Source organism: Tachyglossus aculeatus, chromosome X1 (genome assembly GCF_015852505.1).
Source record: "Tachyglossus aculeatus isolate mTacAcu1 chromosome X1, mTacAcu1.pri, whole genome shotgun sequence".
Classification (NCBI taxonomy): Eukaryota; Metazoa; Chordata; class Mammalia; order Monotremata; family Tachyglossidae; genus Tachyglossus; species Tachyglossus aculeatus.
Window position 1 is genome coordinate 53,603,001 of NC_052101.1, and position 22,444 is coordinate 53,625,444.

Here is a 22,444-nt window from a genome sequence, read left to right on the forward strand (position 1 = left end):
TTTGTCATGTAAAATTAAGACACGGGAGTTTTCCCGAGTAACCCCTCCCTCGGGGAAGCCTCCAGGAATACGGTTTAAATTTAAACCTCCACGCGCGGTGCTCGCCGCTCCCTCGGGGCCTCTCCGAAAGCGCGCCCTTCCCTGCCACAGTAGGAGATACTTGCGGTCCGTCTGGGGGTCCCTCCCAGCTAAGGGTCAAGGGGTGCAGACGGGACCCCAAGGGGACAGTCCCGCCCGGGGTTCAGAAGGTTTTAGGTTGCAGCAGAGGCACCTGGTTCCCAGGGAAGAGAGGGGTGCGGGCCACGGACGAAGCAAGTCGAGAATGTTTGCAAAGAAACTCAGTGAGCTTTTTTCAAAATTACACGTAGACAATTTCCGCCTTCTCAACCAGAGCCCGTTCTTTTCCCGGTGGTAAAACGCGATTCGAGAAGGAAGGTGCAGCCCCCGCAAGGGATCCCCGCCCCAACTACTCTCCCTTCCGGCTCCAGCCCCGCCTTCTCTCCGTCTCCAGCCCTGCCCCAGCCCCGTCTCCTCTCCCAACCCCAAGTCCTGCTCCAATCACCCGCCACACTCCATCCTTGGCCTAGCCCAGCCCTGCCCCTACCCCAGATCCATCCCGGCCCCAGCCCCTCCTCCGCTCCGCCCCTGGCTCTCTCCCAGCCCCGCCCCAGACCCGCCCTCAGTCCCATCCCCTGCCCTTGCTACCTCCATTTGTTTCTCTGCCTCCTGGGGCTTCCCGGCCGTCCCTCCGCTGCGTTGTTCACCCCTAGGGTCGTCGGAGAGAGGTCTGCCCCGCATTCTCCACCCACGCCCCTGCCAGCTTCCCTTCCCACTTTGCTTTCTCGGCTCGCCTTCCTTCGCCCTCATTCTTCCCCCATCCCGTCCCGTCCGCTGCCCACATTTGCAGTTCAAGCTGCCGCTGCAGGTTGCTCCCGGCTCTCTGCTTTCGACTCCCGGCTCTGCGGAAGGGCCCTTTACCTCCTGCCCGGACGGGACTCGTGTGGCTCACGGTCCCCTTGCCGAAGGTACCCGTGGGCGGAGTCTGGGGGGCGGCCGGGGCGAAAGGGAGACTTAACGGGGAGCCCACCGGGTTTTGGGTCCGAGAAAGTTTCTTCTGGTCCCACTTACCAACAGCAATAAATCTTGAAGGCTGTCAGGTCCCTGGGTCCTCGGTTTTCCGCAGGTCCCACTCACTACCCGATCGATATTCAGCTGACCCAGGCTTTGTTAGCTCGGAGTGTGGTGATTCTTTCAACTTCTCCTTAGGCTCATAGCCTAAGGGGCTCGGGTTGAGGACTGAGGACTTGGAATGTTTCTAGGTTGAGGAAACCACAGTGGGAAAGCAGCATGGCGTAGTGGATAGAGCACGGGCCTGGGAGTCAGAATGTGGTGGGTTGTAATCCCGCTCTGCCACTTGGCTGCTCCATGACCTTGGACAAGTCACTTCACTTCTCTGTGCCTCAGTTACCTCATCTATAAAATGGGGTTTGAGTGTGAACCCCAGGTGGATCAGGGATTTGTCTAACCCGATTTGCTTGTATCCACCCCAGCACTTAGTACATTGCCTGGCACACTGCAGCTTGGAAATTACAATTCAGCAATAAAGAGAAACAATCCCTGCCCACACCAGGTTTACAGTCTAGAAGGGGGAAGACAGACATCAAAACAAGTAGACAGGCATCAATATAAATAAATGGAATTATAGATATATGCACATCAAAACAAGCAAACAGGCATTAATATGAATAGACTTATGGATATGTACATATATACACAAGTGCTGTCGGGCAGGGAGGGGGGTAGAGCAAAGGGAGCGTGTTGGGGTGACGTGGAGGGGAAGGGGAGCTGAGGAAGAGGGGGGCTTAGTCTGGGAAGGCCTCTTGGAGGAGGTGAGCCTTCAGTAGGGCTTTGAAGGGGGGAAGTGTGATTGGCGGATTTGAGGAGGAATGGCGTTCCAGGCCAGACGTAGGATGTGGGCCAGGGGTTGGCAGCAGGACAGGCAAGAACGAGGCACAGTGAGAAGGTTAGCACCAGAGGAGTGGAGTGTGCAGGCTGCGATGTAGAAGGAAGAAAGGGAGGTGAGGTAAGAGGGGGCAAGGAGATAGCTTTGAAGTGAGGAGTTTTTGTTCCTGGATATATTTAGAATTTCATGGATGCTTGAAAAGTGGGTACCTTGTGGATGAATATATGAGCATATTTTTGCTGAGTGTTTTGCATCTTGCTTTAAATGGCTTTTTAAAAGTCCAAAATCAGATAAATGGATATTGATGTCAGCTTTTCTGTACTCTGAACTTTCAAATGTACTTTTAAAACTCTAGGCCCATGTTTAAATTATGCAGAGCAGGATTCGATTTATACTTGCTGAAGTTTTGAGCTAAATGAAGTTTATGATGTTTGTGGTGTTGATGATGCTTTATTATTCTAATATTCTATGGACATATCAATGTACTTTCAATTTGCCAAAAACATTGTAACCTGAGCAATGGGGCTGAGAGTGGATGGTGCTTTGAGCACTGGAAGGGTGATTATGGCCATTTTTTTAATGTGCATTTCAGGAAGAAAAGGCAGATGCTTCCATGTTTCTTCTGAAGGAAGCTTCCAGCACTTGGTCCTCCCAGATAATGTAACTGTTCCCAGGAGCTCTGAACAGATTGAATCATGGGAGCAAACACCTCCAGCAAAACTCCAGTATTGGATGAAGATGAGGATGGTAAGGCCTTGCTCATCTATCTGACCTGGAATGGGTTTAAGGAGACCACAGCCCACACAGCTAATCCCAGGAGGTGCAGGGGGCATTTTCTGGCCTGAGGAGGCAAGGCAAAGTCCACCCCTTCCTGGTGCCCTGTTCTGAATTTACTGTGTAGACAAGGATATGCTTTGCCCAATTGCCATCAGTGCATGGCTGTTCTGCAGGTGTCTCTGCTGGCACTCTCCTCTCTACCTGCTATCCAAGGACTGGGAGCCTGGTCATGGTTTGGGTGCCTGGGGTGTTCCAGCCACCGGGCAGAAGTATAGCTGTTTTGAGTTCTGAGGGTAGCTCAGCAATTGGTTTGCTGGGGTTTCACAAGCATATCTCTTACTCTCTGCCAACTGCTCTGCTTGCTGCTCTTTCAAGAGGGAGAGGGTTGATTCAACATTTATTCCACTCTGAACTTCAGGAAAGCAAATTGTTAATTTGACCTGTTTTGCTTAGTAGTTAGAAATCACTTCATTCTTCTCCCAAAGCATCACATGCCATTCCACTGATTGGCTAATTAAGACATTTACTACACACTTACTGCATGAAGAACACTGTGTGGAGTATTGCATCTCGTCCCTTTTGCATGGCTTTAGCACTTTTGCACGCCTTTAGCACTTCTGCACTCACAATTTCTTGTTGCACTTTTGAACGTATCATTTTACATCTGAACCCTTCCTCCTGTTTGTAAATTATTTTATGCCTGTCTCTCCCACTCTATTGTAAACTCCTTATGGACAAGAATCATATCTTCTTTTATCATGCTTTGGTATAGTGGATAGAGCACAGGCCTGGGAGTCAGAAAGATTTGGGTTCTAATTCCAGCTCCGCCACATGTCTGCTGTTTGACCTTGGGAAATTCCTGTGGGCCTCAGTTACCTCATCTGTAAAATGGGGATTAAGAGTGTGAGACCCATATGGGACAGGGATTGTCACCAACCTGATTATCTTGTATCTACCCCAGCACTTAGAACAGTGCTTGACGCATAGTAAGTACTTAACAAACACCATCATTATTATAGTGCTCTGCATGGCACTATATGAGCAGCATGTCTTTGAGGATAGAGCACGGGCCTGGGAATCAGAAAGACTTGGGTTCTAATCCCAGATCTGCCACATGTCTGCTGTGTGACCTTGGGCAAGACACTTGATTTCTCTTGGCCTCACTTACCTCATCTGTAAAATGGGGATTAACAGTGTGAGCCCCATGGGGGACAGGGACTATGTCCAACCTGATTAACTTGTTTCTACCGCAACACTTGGAACATTACTTGGCACGTAGTAGGTGCTTAACATACCATAGTAATAATTATTATTACTATATAGTTGGTGTTCAATAAATGCTAATAATTCGATAGATGATAAGCCAATTGGACAATGTCCTCGATCCACATAAGGCTCACTACGATGGTAGATCCATAGAAAAATAAGAATAAATGGTACACCATGGAAGCAACCCAAAACACTGAATTCAGAAATTCTTAAAACTTATTTGGGGAAGCAGATCCTGGAGGTCTTGGCTCTCTAAGGAAACTGAGGAATTTCTTTTTGTAGCATATAGAACAATTTCTTTTTTTATTATTACAAATAATATTAAACACTACATACCAAGCACTGGAGTGGATATAAGATAATAAGATTAGACATAGTTACTGTCCTACTTGGAGCTCACAATCTACTGGAGAGCTGATATTTCATACTAATTTTTTATTTTTTATTTTTTTTCCATATGAGGACATTGATGTGCAGAGGCTAAATGGCTTGACGTAGGTCACAAACCAGGCCAGTGGCAGGGCTAGAACTTGGTTCTGTGGACTCCCAGGCCCATGTTCTTTTCCTTAGGCCACACTGCTTCTCATTTATGTATTAGGACAAATTATTCCCTGTGCCCTTCACACACTTCTTCTTTCCTTGATGAGAGCCTCAGCATCTGAAAGGTAGTTATATATACGTTATATATATATTCTATTCTATTCTATTTATTTATTTATTTTATTTTATTTATTTTATTTTGTTAGTATGTTTGGTTTTGTTCTCTGTCTCCCCCTTTTAGACTGTGAGCCCACTGTTGGGTAGGGACTGTCTCTATATGTGGCCAATTTGTACTTCCCAAGCGCTTAGTACAGTGCTCTGCACATAGTAAGCGCTCAATAAATACGATTGATGATGATGATGATGAGCCTCACCTTGCATTCTAGAATGAGTGCTGGAACCAGTGAATAATGCTGAAACTAAGAGATGTTCAAAATGGACCTTTCACTGGCTATCCACGGCCTGCCACTGTCCCCTCTATCACTGAGGATGTGCAGTTTATTCAGGGAGGTGTCTGTTCTGCCAGTCATGATCAGTAGTATTTATTGAGTTCCTGTGTGCAGAGCACTATACAACTGGGGAAGTAGACATGATCCTTGACCTCGAGGGGTTTGCACTGTAGCTGGGAAGACAGCTGGCTTAATTTACAAATAGGAGGAAGAAGGAAAAGGGGATATGTCCAGCAATCAATCAAGCAATCATATTGAGCACTTACTGTGTGCAGAGCACTGTACCAAGCATCTGATAGTACATTATAACAGAATTGGTAGACATACTCCCTGTCCATGAGGAACCTAGCCTAGAGGGGGAAGCAGATGTTAAAATAAGTTATGGATATGTACATAAGTGCTGTGGGGCTGAGGATGGGGTGACTGTCAAGTGCTTAAAGGGTACAATCCAATTGCAGAGTGGACATATAAGGGAGAGGGAGTAGGGGAAATACAGATGAAGACAGGGAAGGTCTCTTGGAGAATTTGTGATAAGGCTCTAAAAGTGGGGAGAGTGTCGGCTACCACGGGAAAGGGAATTCCAGGCCAGAGGCAGAATGTGAAGGAGGGATTGATGGATGAACTCGAGGTTTAGGCATTAGAGGAGGATCGAAGTGAGTATGCTGGGTTGTAGTAGGAAATCAGCAAGGGTAGATTGGTGGGGGCAAGGTGACTGAGGGCTTTAAAACTAATGGTAAGGAGTTTATGTTTGATGCTAGCAACCACTGGAGGTTCTTGAGGAGTGAGAAAATATGGACTGAATATGGATTGAAAATATGGACTCATATAAAAATGATCCAAGTAGCAGGTGAAGTAAGGACTGGCAAGGTAGAGACAGGAGGCATGGAAGCTGATGCAGTAACATCACGAGAAGCAGGATGGCGTAGTGGATAGAGCATGGGCCTAGCAGTCAGAAGGTCATGGGTTCTAATCTCAGCTCTGCCACTTGTCTTCTGGGTGACCTTGGGCAAGTCACTTCACTTCTTTGGGACTCAGTTACCTCATCTGTAAAATGGAGATTGAGACTGTGAGCCCCATGGGGGGCAGGGACTGTGTCCAACCCAATTTGCTTATATACACCGCAGCACTTAGTACAGTGCCTTGGCACATAGTAAGTGCTTAACAAATACTATCATCATTATTATTATTGTTATTACTAGTCAGGGTGGAATAGTCTAAGTGTTTGGATCTGCATGGATGGAGAGGAAAAGGAGGATTTCAGCAATGTTGTGAAGGTAGAACTGACAGTATTTGGTGACAGATTGAATACTTATAGTCTGTAAGCTTGTTGTGGGCATGGACTGTTTCTACCAACTCTGTTTTATTATACTCTCCCAAGCACTCTGCAGAGTGCTCTTGTACAATGCTCTGCACACAGTAACACTCCATTAATATGATTGAACATGTGGGTTGAATGAGAGAGATGAGTCAAGGATAATGCCAAGGTTATGGGCTTGTGAGACAGGGAGGGTGGTGATGTTGTCTACAGTGATGGAAAAGTCCAGAGGAGGACAGGGTTTGGGTGGGAAGATGATGAGTTTTGTTTTTGGGCATGTTTAGGTTCAGGTGTTTGTGGGACATCCAAGTAGAGAAGTACGGAAGGCAGGAGGAAATACAAGGCTGCAGAGAAGGAGAGATGTGGAGATGTAGATTTGGGAGTTATCCCCATAGAGATGGTAGCTAAAGCCTAGGGAGTGAATGAGTTCTCTAAGAGAGTGGGTGCAGATGGAGAATAGAACAAGACAAGAGTTTGTGTCTCATTAATGGAATATGTGAAATTTGTGTATAAATGCTTATGGGCATTATTGAGTTCACTAGAGCTTATGTGAAGCAGCAGGGCTGGAGTGGAGTTGGGGAGCTTTGGGTCAAGGTTGTGTTGGTGTGGTTCATGTCCTCCAGTGGTCATAATCAGCTGTTTCCATATAGCTGCTTCAGGCCAGCCATGTGTGAGGAGGGCATTCAGTGGCCATTAGTGAATTCATGGGGAGTGGAAAAATGATAGCGCTCTTTGTGTTAAATAGCTTGATCTTTTAGGGGAAGAGTCCTGAAGAAAATAGATCCATAAGTAGTGTTTGTGAATAGCTTTCCTAACCTCAAGTGAAGAGTGATTTAGCAATCGGTGTAGAAGTTTTTTATTTCTCCAGGATAGCTACCCTTTAATGATTACTGCCCAAAGTAAGAATTCATTCATTCATTGCCCTCCATTCTCATAGAATGGGGCTCTACGTTCCTGGCCAGGTTATGTTCTCCCAAATCCCCCATTAGGGAAAGCTCACCTTATACTACCCACAAATCGACCAAGGTGTGTGAAGGCATAAAGCCATTGTTTCCTATTCCCCATCTTGCTGTGTCCTGAGAAACAACGTGTTGTCAGACTGATGTTCCCTAATTCTCTGACAGTGTTTTAGCTTAAACACCAAGTGAAAACCCAAGCTCAGGCAGAACTGATTGGATTTGTGTTTACTGCCCAATTGGAATAATCTGGGCAGAGAAACCATCCTCCCAGGTAGAGAAATAGCATCAGCAGGATCCAGATGTTCGCTGAAGTTTGGACCAGTAGGAAAGGTGGGTTGGGGAAGATGAGTGCTATGTCATTTTCTGTGAGGGAAGAGGCAGGGCTAAGAGTGTAGCTCAGTTCTCAGAGGGAATCCTGAAGGGCAGGTGAGGTTTGAGGCGATAGGAGGAGGAGGGGGTAGTATGTGAAGTTGTACCACTTGGTGTAAGGGGAGAACTGGTTCAGTGTGGTTGCAAGGGGATCTGTCATCATTGCTTGCTGAGTCTATGGTCTCCCCAGCTCAAGCCTCTGCCTCATTCATTCATTCATTCAATCATATTTACTGAGCACTTATTGTGTGCAGAGCACTGTACTAAGCACTTGGAAAATACAATTTGGTAACAAATAGAGATAATCCCTACCCAACGGGCTCACAGTCTAGAAAGGGAGAGACAGACAACAAAACAAAACAAAGCAAGTGGACAGGAATCAATAGCGTCAATGTAAATAAATAGAATTATAGATATATGCACATCATAAATAAAATAAATAGAATAATAAACGTACAAATATACACAAGTGCTGTGGGGTGGGGAAGGGGGTAGAGAAGAGGGAGGGAGTAGGGGCGATGGGGAGGGGAGGAGGAGCAGAGGAAAAGGGGGCTCAGTCTGGGAAGGCCTCCTAGAGGAGGTGAGCTTTCAGTAGGGCTTTGAAGGGGGGAAGAAAGCTAGTTTGGCAGATGTGAGGAGGGAGGGCAGTCCACTTCAGAGATAGGACTTGGGCCAGGGGTTGTTGGCGAGACAGGAGAGAATGAGGCACAGTGAGAAGGTTAGCGACAGAGAAGCGGAGTGTGCAGGCTGGGCTGTAGAAGGAGGTGAGGTAAGAGGGAGCAAGGTGATAGAGAGCTTTGAATCCAATAGTGAGGAGTTTTTGCTTGATTCGAAGGTTGATAGGCAACCACTGGAGATTTTTGAGGAGGGGGGTGACATGCCCCGAGCATTTCTGTGGAAAGATAATCCGGGGAGCTCAGTGAAGTATAGACTGAAGTAGGGAGAGACACGGGGTTGGGAGATCAGAAAGGATGCTGATGCAGTAATCCAGTCAGAATGTGATGAGTGATTGTACTAACAAGGTAATGGTTTGGTTGGAGAGGAAAGGGCGGATCTTGTCGATGTTATGAAGGTGAGACCAGGAGGTTTTGGTGATGGATTGGTTATGTGGGGTGAATGAGAGAGCGGAGTTAAGGATGACATCAAGGTTGAGGACTTGTGAGACAGGATGGATGATAGTGCCATCTACAGTGACGGGAAAGTCAGGGAGAGGACAGGGTTTGGGAGGGAAGATGGACATGTTGAGCTTTAGGTGGAGATGTCCTGAAGGCAGGAGGAGATACGAGCCTGGAGGGAGGGAGAGAGAACAGGCAAGGAGATGTAGATTTGGGTATTATCCACATAGACATGATAGTTGAAGCCATGGGAGCCAATGAGTTCACCAAGAGAGTGCGTATAGATTGAGAACAGAAGGGGACCAAGAACTGGCCCTTGAGGAACCCCTACCATTAGGGGGATGGGAGGGGGAAGAGGAGCCCGCGAAGGAGTCTGAGAATGAATGGCCAGAGAGATAAAAGGAGAACCAGGAGAGGACGGAGTCTGTGAAGCCAAGGTTGGATAACATGTTGAGAAGAAGGGGATGGTCTGCAGTGTCAAAGGCAGCTGAGAGGACACGGAGGATTAGGATAGAGTAGGAGCCATTGGATTTGGAAAGAAGGAGGTCATTGGTGATCTTTGAGAGGGCAGTTTCGGTGGAGTGTAGAGGATGGAAGCCAGATTGGAGGGGGTACAGGAGAGAGTTGAGAGTTGGAGGAGAGGAATTCGAGGAAGTGAGTGTAGATGACTCTGACAGAGGGCCATGACAATTGAGGGAACCATGTGTTGGCTGCTCTCCTGAGCAGCCAGCCTCATGGTTAACAGATGTATCATTCAACACCCGTAACTCTCCCCTCTCCATCCATGATTTTCTTCCAGTAGCCCCTCTTTGCTGATACTTCTAACTGACTGACAAATTCCAAGTGCTTACTCTCAAACCCCATTGGGTGAAGTAGTTTTTTAGTTTGTTTTTTGTTAAGCGCTTACTATTCATTTATTCCCTCATATTTATTGAGTGCTTACTGTGTGCAGAGCCCACTGAACTAAGCACTTGGGAAAGTACAATACAGTAATAAACAGACACATTCCCTGCCCACAATGAGCTTACAGTCTAGAAGGTCGAGGGGGAGACAGACATTAATATTAATAAATAAATTACAGATATGTACATAAGTGATGTGGGGCTGGGAAGGGGAAAGAATAAAGAGAGCAAGTCAGGGCAGTGCAGAAGGGAGTGGAAGAAGAGGAATGGTGGTGGGGGCTTTGTCAGGGAAGACCTCTTGGAGGAGATGTGCTTTCAATAAGACTTTGAAAGGGGTCAGAGTAATCGTCTATCGGATTTGAGGAGGGAGGGCATTCCAGGCTAGAGGCAGGGCGTGGGTGAGGGGTCAGCGGCAAGATAGACGAGATTGAGGCTATGTGCCAGGCACTGTACTAAATGCTGGGGTAGATACAAGGTAATCAAGTTGGACACAGTCCAAGTCCCACATAGGGCTCAAAGTCATAATCCTTGTTTTACAGATGAGGTAACTGAGGCCCAGAGAAGTTAAGTGACTTGCCCAAGGTCACACAGCAGACAAGTGGCAGAGCCAGGATTAGATCCCAGGTCCTTCTGATTCCCGGGCCCATGCTCTATTAGCTAGGCCATGCTGCTTTTTTGTTTGGTTTGATCCTGCAGCCTTCAAGCTTCAATGATCACAGCCTAGTCCTAGTGGTGCTAGATTTGGGGGGCAGCAATTCCATATTCTCCGGTCCAAGACCCTTTGTGACTTTTCAAACTTCAGTTTGTCACCTCCCTCTCAGGTATCATATGTCCAGACCATAGAGTCATGACCCTGTGGGTCTGTCCTCCTATTAATATGCTGTTGGAGCTAGGCTGAGGTTTGTGGGTAATGTTATTTGGATGAAGATGATAGCTGAGTAATTTTAGGGAGCAGAACAGGGTTTCAGCCTCATCCTGTCTCCAGTTTTTAAAGAGAACTAAAATATTTTATAAACCATTCAAGGTCCCAAAGTCTTAGCAATCTTTCAATTTTACAAAGAAAATGTAAACAAGGTGGATCCACTTTGGTGCTTCTCCAGTCAGGACTAGTGGACTTCCTTCCACCAAGGTAGGACAGCCACTCATACTTACTGTCCCTTTTTCCTGCAGGAAAACAGGACTGGAACAAGGACCCACATTCAAAAGTATTGTCTTGCTTCCCATTGAAATCCTCACCTGAGACCTCTGCAGCTGGGATCTGAGAGTTAGTAGTAGAGAACTCTGGATTCATTCATTCATTCAATTGTATTTATTGAGCATTTACTGTGCGCAGAGGACTGTACGCTTAATGGATCCATAGGCAGCCTACTTCTTAGCCCATCATCACCAGGGAGAGGACTGTGCTTCTCCCCAAATTTGCACCAGTTAAAACCTAGATTCCCCAGCTGATCCAGGCCAAACCAGGACCTGAGTAGGGTCTGGGTAAGACTGAAGGAAAAGCAATGGCACCTGGGTACCCCCAACCAGGGCTTCCCTGTGCAGACATCTCCCCAAGCATATGCCCCAGGAAAGCCCACCCATGCGAATTCTTGCCATTAGAGAGACCTATGCAGCTTGGATGCAGATTGGTTCAGGTATTTCTATGGTATTTGGGCTAGCTGAGCCACATCATTCTGCCTAGGTGAGTCAGTGAGTGGTCTATCCACCCTGCAGAGCCTCCACTCTCGACAGCCCAGGGGGCAGTGCTGTTTGCAGCTTGTGGCTGAAGCTGTTTGCCCAGTTCCAGATGTCTGGACTGATCAGAGCAGAGGGGTAGGAGGAGGCTGAGCTTGGTGTAGCATAGCCGGAAATGGAACACTAGCTGGCTGGGTAGCACTTTGCTTCTATTCCTACTGTCCTGGACTTCTCATCTGGGAAAAAGCATAGTTGCACCTGCCTTCAGCCTTCCTACTTGAGGAGAGCATGTGGAGAATCAGTCAGTCAATCAATGTTATTAAGAAAGTACCTACTGTGTACCAAGTACAGTACAAAACCCCTGGGGCAAGACAATAGAGTTAGTAGACCTGACACCTGCCCACAAGGAGCTTACAAGTACTGAACTCTTGAAATCTCATTAAGGCAATCACTGGAGCTGGAGGGGGACCGTTCAGAATAAACAGAAGAAAACATTTTCCTCAGTGGGGTGTGAGTGCAAAGAATTGTTTCCATAGGAAGCTATGTAGCTGGAAACCCCAGGCAGGATACAAAAAAATCTGGGTATAACCTTGTATGAGCAGCCCGTGCTAGGTCACTGCAAGAGAGACGGGAGGCCTGGGTTCTACTTCTGGTTGTGGAGTTAGGATCTAAAAAAGATCTTTATTCCACAAGTGTGATTAGAACTCACAACTTTGTTATGCTGAGGTAACCTCCTCCCTGATCTCCCATCCTCCTGTCTCTCCCCGCTTCACTCTATACTTTACTCTGCCGCCCGGATTATCTTTGTACAAAAACGCCCTGGGCATGTCACTCCCTTCCTCAGAAATCACCAGTGGTTGCCTGTCAACCTACGAATCAAGTAAAAACTCCTCACTGTCGGCTTCAAGGCTCTCCATCACCTCTCCCCCTCCTACCTCACCTCCCTTCTCTCCTTCTACAGCCCGGCCTGCACCCTCCATTCCTCTGCCACTAACCTCCTCACTGTGCCTCGTTCTCGCCTGTCCCGCCATCAACCCCCAGCCCACGTCCTTCCCCTGGCCTGGAATGCCCTCCCTCCACAAATCCGCCAAACTAGCTCTCTTCCTCTCTTCAAAGCCCTACTGAGAGCTCACCTCCTTCAGGAAGCCTCCCCAGACTGAGCCCCCTTTTTGCTTTCCTCCTCCCCATCCCCCCAACCCTACCTCCATCCCCTCCCCATAGCACTTGTATATATTTGTACAGATGTATTACTCTATTTATTTTACTTGTACATATTTACTACTCTATTTTATTAATGATGTGCATATAGCTCTAATTCTATTTATTCTGACGGTTTTGACACCTGTCTACATGTTTTGTTTTGTTGTCTGTCTCCCCCTTCTAGACTGTGAGCCCGTTTTTGGGTAGGGACCGTCTCTATATGTTGCTGACTTGTGCTTCCCAAGCACTTAGTACAATGCTCTGCACACAGTAAGTGCTCAATAAATATGATTGAATGAATGAATGAATGCGAGAGAGCTAGAGAAGGAGAGGAGAAAGTTAGGGGTATTGAATGTTTCATGCTGGGTTTTGGGAGGGAAAGTCAGGGTTGTGAAGGAGGAGAGTCAGGGGTGTTGAATGGTCCCTAACCATGAGGGTGGGCATCCAGGAGGGCAGCCAACACACACTTCCTCCTAGCACTCTGGTGCCATGGCTGGGCTGGAGGGCCCTTGGGGCTGACCCAGGGAGCGCATGGTCTGATGGTCTTGGAGGCTCCCTGAAGGAATAAAATCTCTCGAACAGTTATTTTATGTTTAACATTGTGAAGAACTTTCATTTCCTGCTGCATTTCTTTCAGGGTGTATCCCAAAGACACATCAGGAAGACTGTCCCTCTAGACTGTAAGCTCCTTGTGGTCAGGGAACATGTGTACCAACTCTGCTATATTGTGCTCTTCCAAGCACTTAGTACTCTGTTGTGCATAGAGTAAGCATTCAATAAATAACACTGATTGATTGATTGTTACTGTGCCTGCTGTTTGGTAGGAGATCATTTCATCAGACCAGGGCAAGCACCCCCTTTCTCTTGTCTTCGTGTTTGACCCAAACCCTGGAACATGGGTTTTAGGGTGACTCTGGAGAAGGTCAAAGGACCACCAGGTGTGGAAGCAGAAGAGGCAAAAAGGGTGGGAAATTCTCATTCCTCAGTCAGAGGACCTGGGTTCCAGTGCTGACTGTGCCTTCTCAGGCCCCCGGTTCGTTCCTCCCCCCTCCTCTTTCCCTCACCCCCAACGATCTGGCCTCCTACTTCATTAACAAAATTAAATCCATCAGGTCTGACCTCCCCAGAGTCACTCCCCCCCCTTCTCCAACCCCCCGGCTCTCAACACTCTCTGCTACTCTCCCATCCTTCCCAGCAGTATCCTCAGAGGAGCTCTCCTCCCTCCTCTCAAGTGCTACTCCGGCCACCTGTGCTTCTGACCCCATTCCCTCTCATCTCATGAAATCTCTCGCTCCATCCCTTCTCCCCTCCTTAACTTCCATCTTCAACGGTTCACTCTCCACTGGTTCCTTCCCCTCTGCCTTCAAACATGCCCATGTCTCTCCCATCCTAAAAAAACCCTCTCTTGACCCCACCTCACCTTCTAGTTATCGCCCCATATCCCTCCTACCATTCCTTTCCAAACCCTTGAACGAGTTGTCTACACGTGCTGCCTCAAATTCCTCAACACCAACTCTCTCCTCGACCCCCTCCAGTCTGGCTTCCGTCCTCTACATTCCACGGAAACTGCCCTCTAAAAGGTCACCAATGACCTGCTGCTTGCCAAATCCAACAGCTCATACTCTATCCTGATCCCCCTCGATCTCTCAGCTGCCTTCGACACTGTGGACCACCCCCTTCTCCTCAACACGCTATCCAACCTTGGCTTCACAGACTCCATCCGCTCCTGGTTCTCCTCTTATCTCTCTGGACGTTCATTCTCAGTCTCTTTTGCAGGCTCCTCCTCCCCCTCCCATCCCCTTACTTTGGGGGTTCCCCAAGGTTCAGTTCTTGGTCCCCTTCTGTTCTCGATCTACACTCTCTCCCTTGGTGACCTCATTCGCTCCCATGGCTTCAACTTTCATCTCTACGCTGATGACACCCAAATCTACATCTCTGCCCCTGCTCTCTCCCCCTCTCTCCAGGCTCGCATCTCCTCCTGCCTTCAGGACATCTCCATCTGGATGTCTGCCCGCCACCTAAAACTCAACATGTCCAAGACTGAACCCCTTGTCTTCCCTCCCAAACCCTGCCCACTCCCTGACTTTCCCATCACTGTTGACGGCACTACCATCCTTCCCTTCTCACAAGCCCCCAACCTTGGTGTTATCCTCGACTCCGCTCTCTCATTCACCCCTCACATCCAAGCCATCACCAAAACCTGCTGGTCTCAGCTCCGCAACATTGCCAAGATCCACCCTTTCCTCTCCATCCAAACCGCTACCCTGCTCGTTCAAGCTCTCATCCTATCCCATCTGGACTACTGCATCAGTCTTCTCTCTGATCTCCCATCCTCATGTTTCTCCCCACTTCAATCCATACTTCATGCTGCTGCCCGGATTGTCTTTGTCCAGAAACGATCTGGGCATGTTATTCCCCTCCTCAAAAATCTCCAGTGGCTACCAATCAATCTGCGCATCAGGCAGAAACTCCTCACCCTCGGCTTCAAGGCTCTCCATCACCTCACCTCCCTTCTCTCCATCTACAGCCCAGCCCACACCTTCCGCTCCTCTGCCGCTAATCTCCTCACCGTGCCTCGTTCTCGCCTGTCCCGCCGTCGACCCCCGGCCCACGTCATCCCCCGGGCCTGGAATGCCCTCCCTCTGCCCATCCACCAAGCTAGCTCTCTTCCTCCCTTCAAGGCCCTACTGAGAGCTCACCTCCTCCAGGAGGCCTTCCCAGACTGAGCCCCCTCCTTCCTCTCCCCCTCATCCCCCTCTCCATGCCCCCCGTCTTACCTCCTTCCCTTCCCCACTGCACCTATATATATGTATATATGTTTGTACATATTTATTACTCTATTTATTTATTTATTTTACTTGTACATATCTATTCTATTTATTTTATTTTGTTAATAAGTTTGGTTTTGTTCTCCGTCTCCCCCTTCTAGACTGTGAGCCCACTGTTGGGTAGGGACTGTCTCTATATGTTGCCAACTTGTACTTCCCAAGCGCTTAGTACAGTGCTCTGCACACAGCGCTCAATAAATACGATTGATTGATTGATTTGTCTGCTGTATGACCTTGGGTAAGTCACTTAACTTCTCTGTGCCTCAGTTACCTCATCTATAAAATGGGGATTGAAACTATGAGTCCCATATGAGGCATGGACTGTGTCTAACCTGATTAGCTTGTATCTACCCCAGTGCTTAGTACAGTGCTTGGCATTTAGTAAGCACTTAACAACTACCATAAAAAAAGAGAAAGAAAAAAACAGCTCCAGAGAGCAGAGCCCGGAACCCCTGAGGCTCAGAGAAAGTTTGGGAACTGTAGCAGCCTGCCCCTTTCTCTGCCACGTTTCTGGCAAGCAAATTGAGAAGGGCCTTGTGCCCTGGAACTAAAGTGGTGGCTGGCCCAAAGCCCTGTTTATCCATTTGCATTAGGGCAATTAAGAGAGTGATGGAAAAATCCACTGCAAGATTGCGGTGTATGAGAGATTAATAGGACTGGACATGCCAGCTGGGGGCCTCCAGACCATGTCATCAGTAGCTGTAGCGGCTTTGCTCTGCCTTTCCTTTGACTGTGGGTATGAGTGTCCACAATCTCCAGACCCCAGAAGAAAGACCTGGATCTTGCTTCATCTCCACACCTTGTGTAGGGTTGACATTTCCGAGCACCTTTCTTTCAGGCTTTTGAAGGGTGGGACTAGTCAGATTAAACACCCTTGGACATCATCATGGGAATGCAGTGTAGCCTAGTGTATAGAGCACGGGCCTGAGAGTCAGAAGCACGTGGGTTTTAATCCCGGCTCTGCCACTTGCCTTCTGTGTGACCTTGGGCAAGTCACTCAAATTCTCTGTTCCTCGGTTACTTCATCTGTAAAATGGAGATTCAAACTGTAAAACCCATGTGGGACATGGGCTGTGTTCAACCTGATCAGCTTGTATGTACCCCAGTGATTAGTGCAATGCCTAGCACTGTAGAGAAGCAGCGTGGCTCAGTGGAAAGAGCACGGGCTTTGTAGTCAGAGGTCATGGGTTCAAATCCCAGCTCTGCCATTTGTCAGCTGCGTGACTTTGGGTAAGTGACTTCACTTCTCTGTGCCTCAGTTCCCTCATCTGTAAAATGGGGATTAAGACTGTGAGCCCCCCGTGGGACAACCTGATCACCTTGTAACCTCCCCAGTGCTTAGAACAGTGCTTTGCACATAGTAAGCACTTAATAAATGCCATTATTATTATTATTAGCACATAGTAAACCCTTAACAAATACCATTAAAAATAATGCCAGTGTGTCCGTGGGAGGGCCTTGGGTTCAGTGCTGGGACCTTGGGACCTTCCCAGTATGCAGTTGGAGAACTCCATGCTGGTCCTCTGATGATGATGATGGTATTTGTATAGCATTTACTATGTGTCAAGCACTGTTCAATGCACTGGAGTAGATACAAGCTAATCAAGTTGGACACAGTCCCTGTCCCACATCGGGCTCACAGTCTTAATCCCGATTTTACAGATGAGGTAACTGAGGCACTTGATAAATTGTTTGCCCAAGGTCACACAGCAGACATGTGGTGGAGCCAGGATTAGAACCCATGTCCTTCTGACTCCCAGGCCCATGTTCTAGCCACTCGGCCATGCTGAAAGAAAAAAGTCTGAGGTGTTCCATATGAACTCTGAAGTTGGCCTTCTGGCAGGCTAGGACAAATAAGGCAGGGCTGAATCATCATGTGTGCTTATGGGTCTATAGAGTGGTGGTCCCCAAGAAGGAGAGGAAGAACACCCTTTTGGAGGTGTGGGGGAGGGTGGGAGAACTGCTCCCATGAGTCAGTTTGCCAGAGGTTACCAATTGGGAAATGTCCAGTCTGTCCTGTGTCTACCCTAGTGCTGAGAACAGAGTAAGGACTTAATAATACCATGATTCTAACTAAATTTGCCTAAATCATTCTAGTTAAGCTTGCAAATAAGCCATGGTGGGAATGGGACCTCCTGACACTGTAATTGTGTCCTTTTTTCTTTTCAGTCAGCTTTGACCACTTTGAAATTTTGCGAGCCATCGGGAAAGGCAGCTTTGGGAAGGTAAGAGCCAAGGCCTGGAAGCCCAGGCCTCTTTAATCACTGACAGTAGGACCAACTCAGAATGCCAGTCCCTGAGAGAGAGAGAGAGAGAGAGAGAGAGAGAGAGAGAGAGAGAGAGAGACCATCTCCCACAGAAAATGTCCTTAGAAATCATGGATTTGGACTGTAAATTTAGGGTTAGAAATGCTCCAGGCTCCTTCCCAGCCCAGGAAACAGGAGCTGGCTCAGTCCCTTCATTCTCCTGGTGACATGAGATCAAGATTCAAGATGAGTGTGTATAGACTTGTGTCTGCTTGTCTCTTATCCTCCCTCCCTACCTCTGAGACAAGGGAGTCTGTGAGCTTTCAGGCTGAGCCAACTGCAGCTCTGTGGAAGCTTCTACTACAATGTAAAGATCTCCAGACTACATGAACAGCGCCTGGGAGAGGCAACTAAAAAACACCCCCATTTGGGTCAGGTGTCTCGCATCTCTCCACTGAGTGCTCTGGTAGTGGGAAGGAGCACTGTGGTCTAGTGGATAGAGCACAGGCCTGGGAGTCAGAAAGACCTGGGTTCTAATCCCGGCTCTGCCACTTGTCTGTTGTGTGATCTTGGGCTAGTCACTTAACTTCTCTATACCTCAGTTACCTCATCTGTAAAATGGGGATTAAGACTGTGAGCCCCCTGTGGACCATGGGCTATGTCCAACCTGGTTAGCTTGTTTTTACCCAAGTGCTTAGTGCCTGGCATGTAGTAAGCGCTTAACTAACAAATACCATAAAAAAGAAGAAAAGACCAGAGCTTACTATAGTAAGTGCTTAACAATTTCCATAATAATAATAATGATAAAGAGCAGCAGAACAGGGATACAGAGAGCCCTGTGTTCCCAGCCAGCACCCCAAAAGAGCAGCCGCAGCAGAGGGTGGGGGTGGATGGAGGGAGGGAGGGCAAGCAGGTGGGTAGGGAGAGAAAAAGGGAGAGAGGAAAATTCAGATTCGGAATTTCTGCCTTTGCAAACCTCTGCCTCCCAGAGTCATGCCCAGGGAGATGCTAGTTTGTAAACAAGCTTCTTAACTCTTGCTCTCCTGCCCCCTCCCAACCCCTCTCAGCAGTCACCCATTGCTCGCACTCGCAGGTGATATAGAGGGGAACCTCTAGAAGCATCCATATTCCCATCCACTCGCAGTCTTCACTGTGGTTAAAAGTTCTCCTGTGTCTGAGACCTTGTATGGTCCTTGTGGAACAGCAGTTATAGTGCTGTACTATTAAAGTGTTGGTATTCATTCAGCACTTCATGTGCCAAGCATGGTGCTAAGTGGTGGGTAAATACAAGGTAAACAGATTAGACATGTTCTGTGTCCCATATGGGGGTGAACAAACCCATGGAACAATAGCAGTGGAAAGAAAAGCAACAGTAAATTACAAAGGTAACAATGTGACCCAGAAGCTAAACACAGTTAGTGGAGGGAGGCTTCCACACACTCCCCAGGGCTCCAGGTACAGTCCATGTTTATAAACCACTCAGCCTCCTCAGCAGCTGATCATATCTGAAAGCTAATATGGGGACTGGGGCTTAATAATGAAAATAGTAATAAAAATAAAAATGGTACTTATTATTTGTCAAGCATTTTGCTAAATGCTTAGATACAAGATAATCAGATTGGACACAGGCCCCATCCCACACAGAGCTCACAGCATAAGAGGGAAGGAGAGCAGGTATTTAATCCCCATTTTATAAATGAGCAACCTGAGGCACAGAGAGGTTAAGTAATTTGCCCAAGGTCACATAGCAGGTAAGTGATAAATCAGGCACTAGAATCCAGGTCTTCTGCCTCCCAGTCCCTTCTAAGCCTCATGGCCTTCCACATTGGTCTGGTTCCGGGAGGCAGCACAGCTGGATCAGCTTGGGGCAGCTACAGCAATACCAGGGCTACCAATCAATCAATCAGAGGTATCTATTGAGCACTTATTCTGCAGAGCTAAGTTCTTGGGGGAGTACAATACACTAGAATTGGTAGGCACAATCCATTCCCTCAAGGACCTTACAGTATAGCGGGGAGATCCTTTTCTATGGTATTTGTTAAGCGCTTACTTTGTTTCAAATGCTGGGGTAGGTATTCATTCATTCAGTCATATTTATTGGGCACTTACTGTATGCAGAACACTGTACTAAGCATTTAGGAGAATACAATACAACAATAAACAAACACATTCCCTGCCCACAATGAGCTTATGGTCTAGAGGTATAAGTTAACTAGGTTGGACTCAGGTCCTGTCCCACTTGGGACTCTCAGTCTAAGTAGAAGGGAAAACATATTAAATCCCCATTTTACAGTTGAGGAAACTGAGGCCCAGAGAAGTCAAGTGACTTACCCAAGGTCACACAGCAAGCAATTGGTAGAGCCGGGAATAGAACCCACCTCCTCTGACTCCCCGCCCCATGCTATTTCCACTAGGCCAGGCTGCTTCTCTTTTGTGAGCATAAGTACTCTATGGATGGGGGTAGGGTGAGTACCAAAGTTCCAGGTCCTACAGGGGACCCCCAACCCTGTGGATCTCCACCAGTGCCCTCCCTGCTTCATGTAGGAAAGTCTGTCTGCAAGGTGCCCCTGACCCTGTTCAGGGTGGTTTGGTAATTTTCATCCAGGCACTTCCAAAGGTTCTGTAGCTACCAGGCTTGAATACAATGTAACCCGTTCCAACACATATAAGCATCTGAAGCTTCTGGAAATGGAGACTGCAGGCTCTTTCAAAATGTCTAATGAAAGACCAGGGTTCTTACAGAAATGCTGTTTGTCACTGACTGGGGGACAGAAGAACCATTTTACTTGGTGGCAGAGCAGAGTGGAGCCATGTGAATAAAGAGTGATCAAGTGGAGTGAATCCTGGCATCCCTTAAGAGCTCCATCACTACTGGTGGTTTTACTCACCAATTTCTCTCACTTTGGTTTGCTCCACCAGGTCTGCATTGTTCAAAAGAATGACACCAAGAAAATGTATGCCATGAAGTACATGAATAAACAGAAATGTGTCGAGCGCAATGAAGTGAGAAATGTCTTCAAGGAACTGCAGATCATGCAAGGTTTAGAACATCCCTTCTTGGTCAACTTGTGGTGAGCTCTTTCTGGTGATTTTCTGAATTGCAGTAGCAGCATAGTCACCATGAACACTGCACCGTCCCCTGCCCCCTCTGCACAGAGCCCTGGTTTAGGGGGTTGGGGAGCTTAGAGAAAGTGAACAAGATATGAGACCAATCTTCCATAGAGTTGAACCTAATGTTAAGGGATGGACCATCAAACTTCCCTAATTTTTCCCTCTAGACCTCAGTAAACCATTATGAACGGCTCATCCAGGAATACATCCAAGCCCTTCAGGAACTGGCTGCTCCTCATGTGATCTCACTGGCCAATCAGGAGGGCTTCACAAAGAAGCCCACCACAGAAGTGTTGAGACATTTACCAGGCAAACTGGGCTCAATTGCAACTGAGAACCCAAGTTGTGGTGCAAGGTGCAGTGTCGCACTGCTGCTCCTGTTGCTCATTTGTTTGCAACAAGGCTGTAAATAGTCCTTCCCAGATCTGTAGGAAAATAAACATTTTATGTTTCTTACCTTGTTAGCCACATCCTGAGCATAATGGAACCCTTCCAACTTTATGTCCCTTTCCCCAGCTCATTCCTCTCTGGACCTAGAGAACAGCTGGTCAAACCCATCAGCCTTCTCTTCTCCAGCTCTTTCTCTCTTGGTATACCCATGCAATGAGACTGAAGGGTTGGCATTGGGAGACTTTTTAAGTGAAGGTTCTCTGTTCAGGGATTGTATAATAATGTCTGTAGGAGATCAAAGAAGTCAGGTATGCTCCAATCCAGACCCTTTTCCATGAAGAAATAACCACACCCACAATGCTCAGTCACATTCATTTAGCGCCCCCCCATATCTCCCACCAACCCAAAAGAGAGCCAAACTTTCCATTTTCTTTTTTTTTCCAATAATATTTAAGTGCTTACTTTATGTCAAGCACTGTGGAGTAGATGCAAATTAATCAGGTCAGTCCCACATAGGATTCAAAGTTTAAGTCGGAGGGAGAACTCCCCAATCAATCAATCATATTTATTGAGAATTTACTGTGCACAGGGCACTGTACTAAGCGCTTGGGAGTGTGCAACATAACAGTATAACAGACACACTCCCTGCCCACAATGAGCTTACAGTCTAGAGGGGACTTCCCACTTCACAGTCAAGGAAACTGAGTCAGAGAGTTGTTAAGTCTGAACTTAACAACATGGCCTAATAGAAAGAGGCTGGGCCTGGGAGTCAGAGGACCTGGGTTCTAATCCCATCTCTGCCAATTGCTTTCTGGGTGACCTAGGGTAAGTCATTTAACTTCCCTGTGCTCAGTTTCCTCAACTATAAAATGGAGATTCCATGCCTGTTTCCCCTCCTACTTAGACTCTGAGCCTTGTGTGGGACAGAGACTTTGCCCAACCTGATTACCCCAGTGCTTAGAACAGTGCTTGAAGCATAGTAAGTGCTTAACAAATAGAATAATAATAATAATAAAAAGAAAGTGACTTGCCTAAGGTCACACCAAAGGTAGGGGGTGGAGCCAAGATTAAAACTCAGGTCCTCTGATTCCCAGGCCCCTGATCTTTGCACTAGGCCATACTACTTCCCACGCACACCCATGGGCTCCTTCACTTCCTACTCAGAACCTCAAGGGTTGTGGTCTATTCTTAGACTCTCCTGGGATGCAGCAAATAGGGAGAGGGTTGGAGATGGTGGACTGTGTCTACATCCCCAAGGGTAGCCCAAACAATTTGACTACAACTTCTCAGGTATTTTGCAGTAAATGGGGAGGGAATTGGGGTAGGAGACCTGGAAT

General features: G+C 47.5%; 1 protein-coding gene across 5 annotated transcripts in view; it reads left to right on the forward strand.

The window, feature by feature from the left end:
- The first annotated feature begins 747 nt into the window (after positions 1–747).
- The window catches only part of STK32A (serine/threonine kinase 32A), a 74,434-nt gene continuing 52,737 nt past the window's right edge, over positions 748–22,444 (forward strand). For 2 of the 5 annotated variants that reach the window (XM_038772904.1, XM_038772902.1), the window contains exons 1-4: positions 977–1,025; positions 2,556–2,710; positions 17,530–17,585; positions 20,526–20,677. In XM_038772904.1, the coding sequence (XP_038628832.1) occupies positions 2,659–2,710; positions 17,530–17,585; positions 20,526–20,677 (260 nt within the window). In that variant the 5' untranslated portion in view covers positions 977–1,025; positions 2,556–2,658. Of the gene's footprint in view, positions 1,026–2,555; positions 2,711–17,529; positions 17,586–20,525; positions 20,678–22,444 lie in introns of those variants that run through there. The other 3 variants (XM_038772903.1, XM_038772907.1, XM_038772905.1) reach the window with 3 other exon arrangements.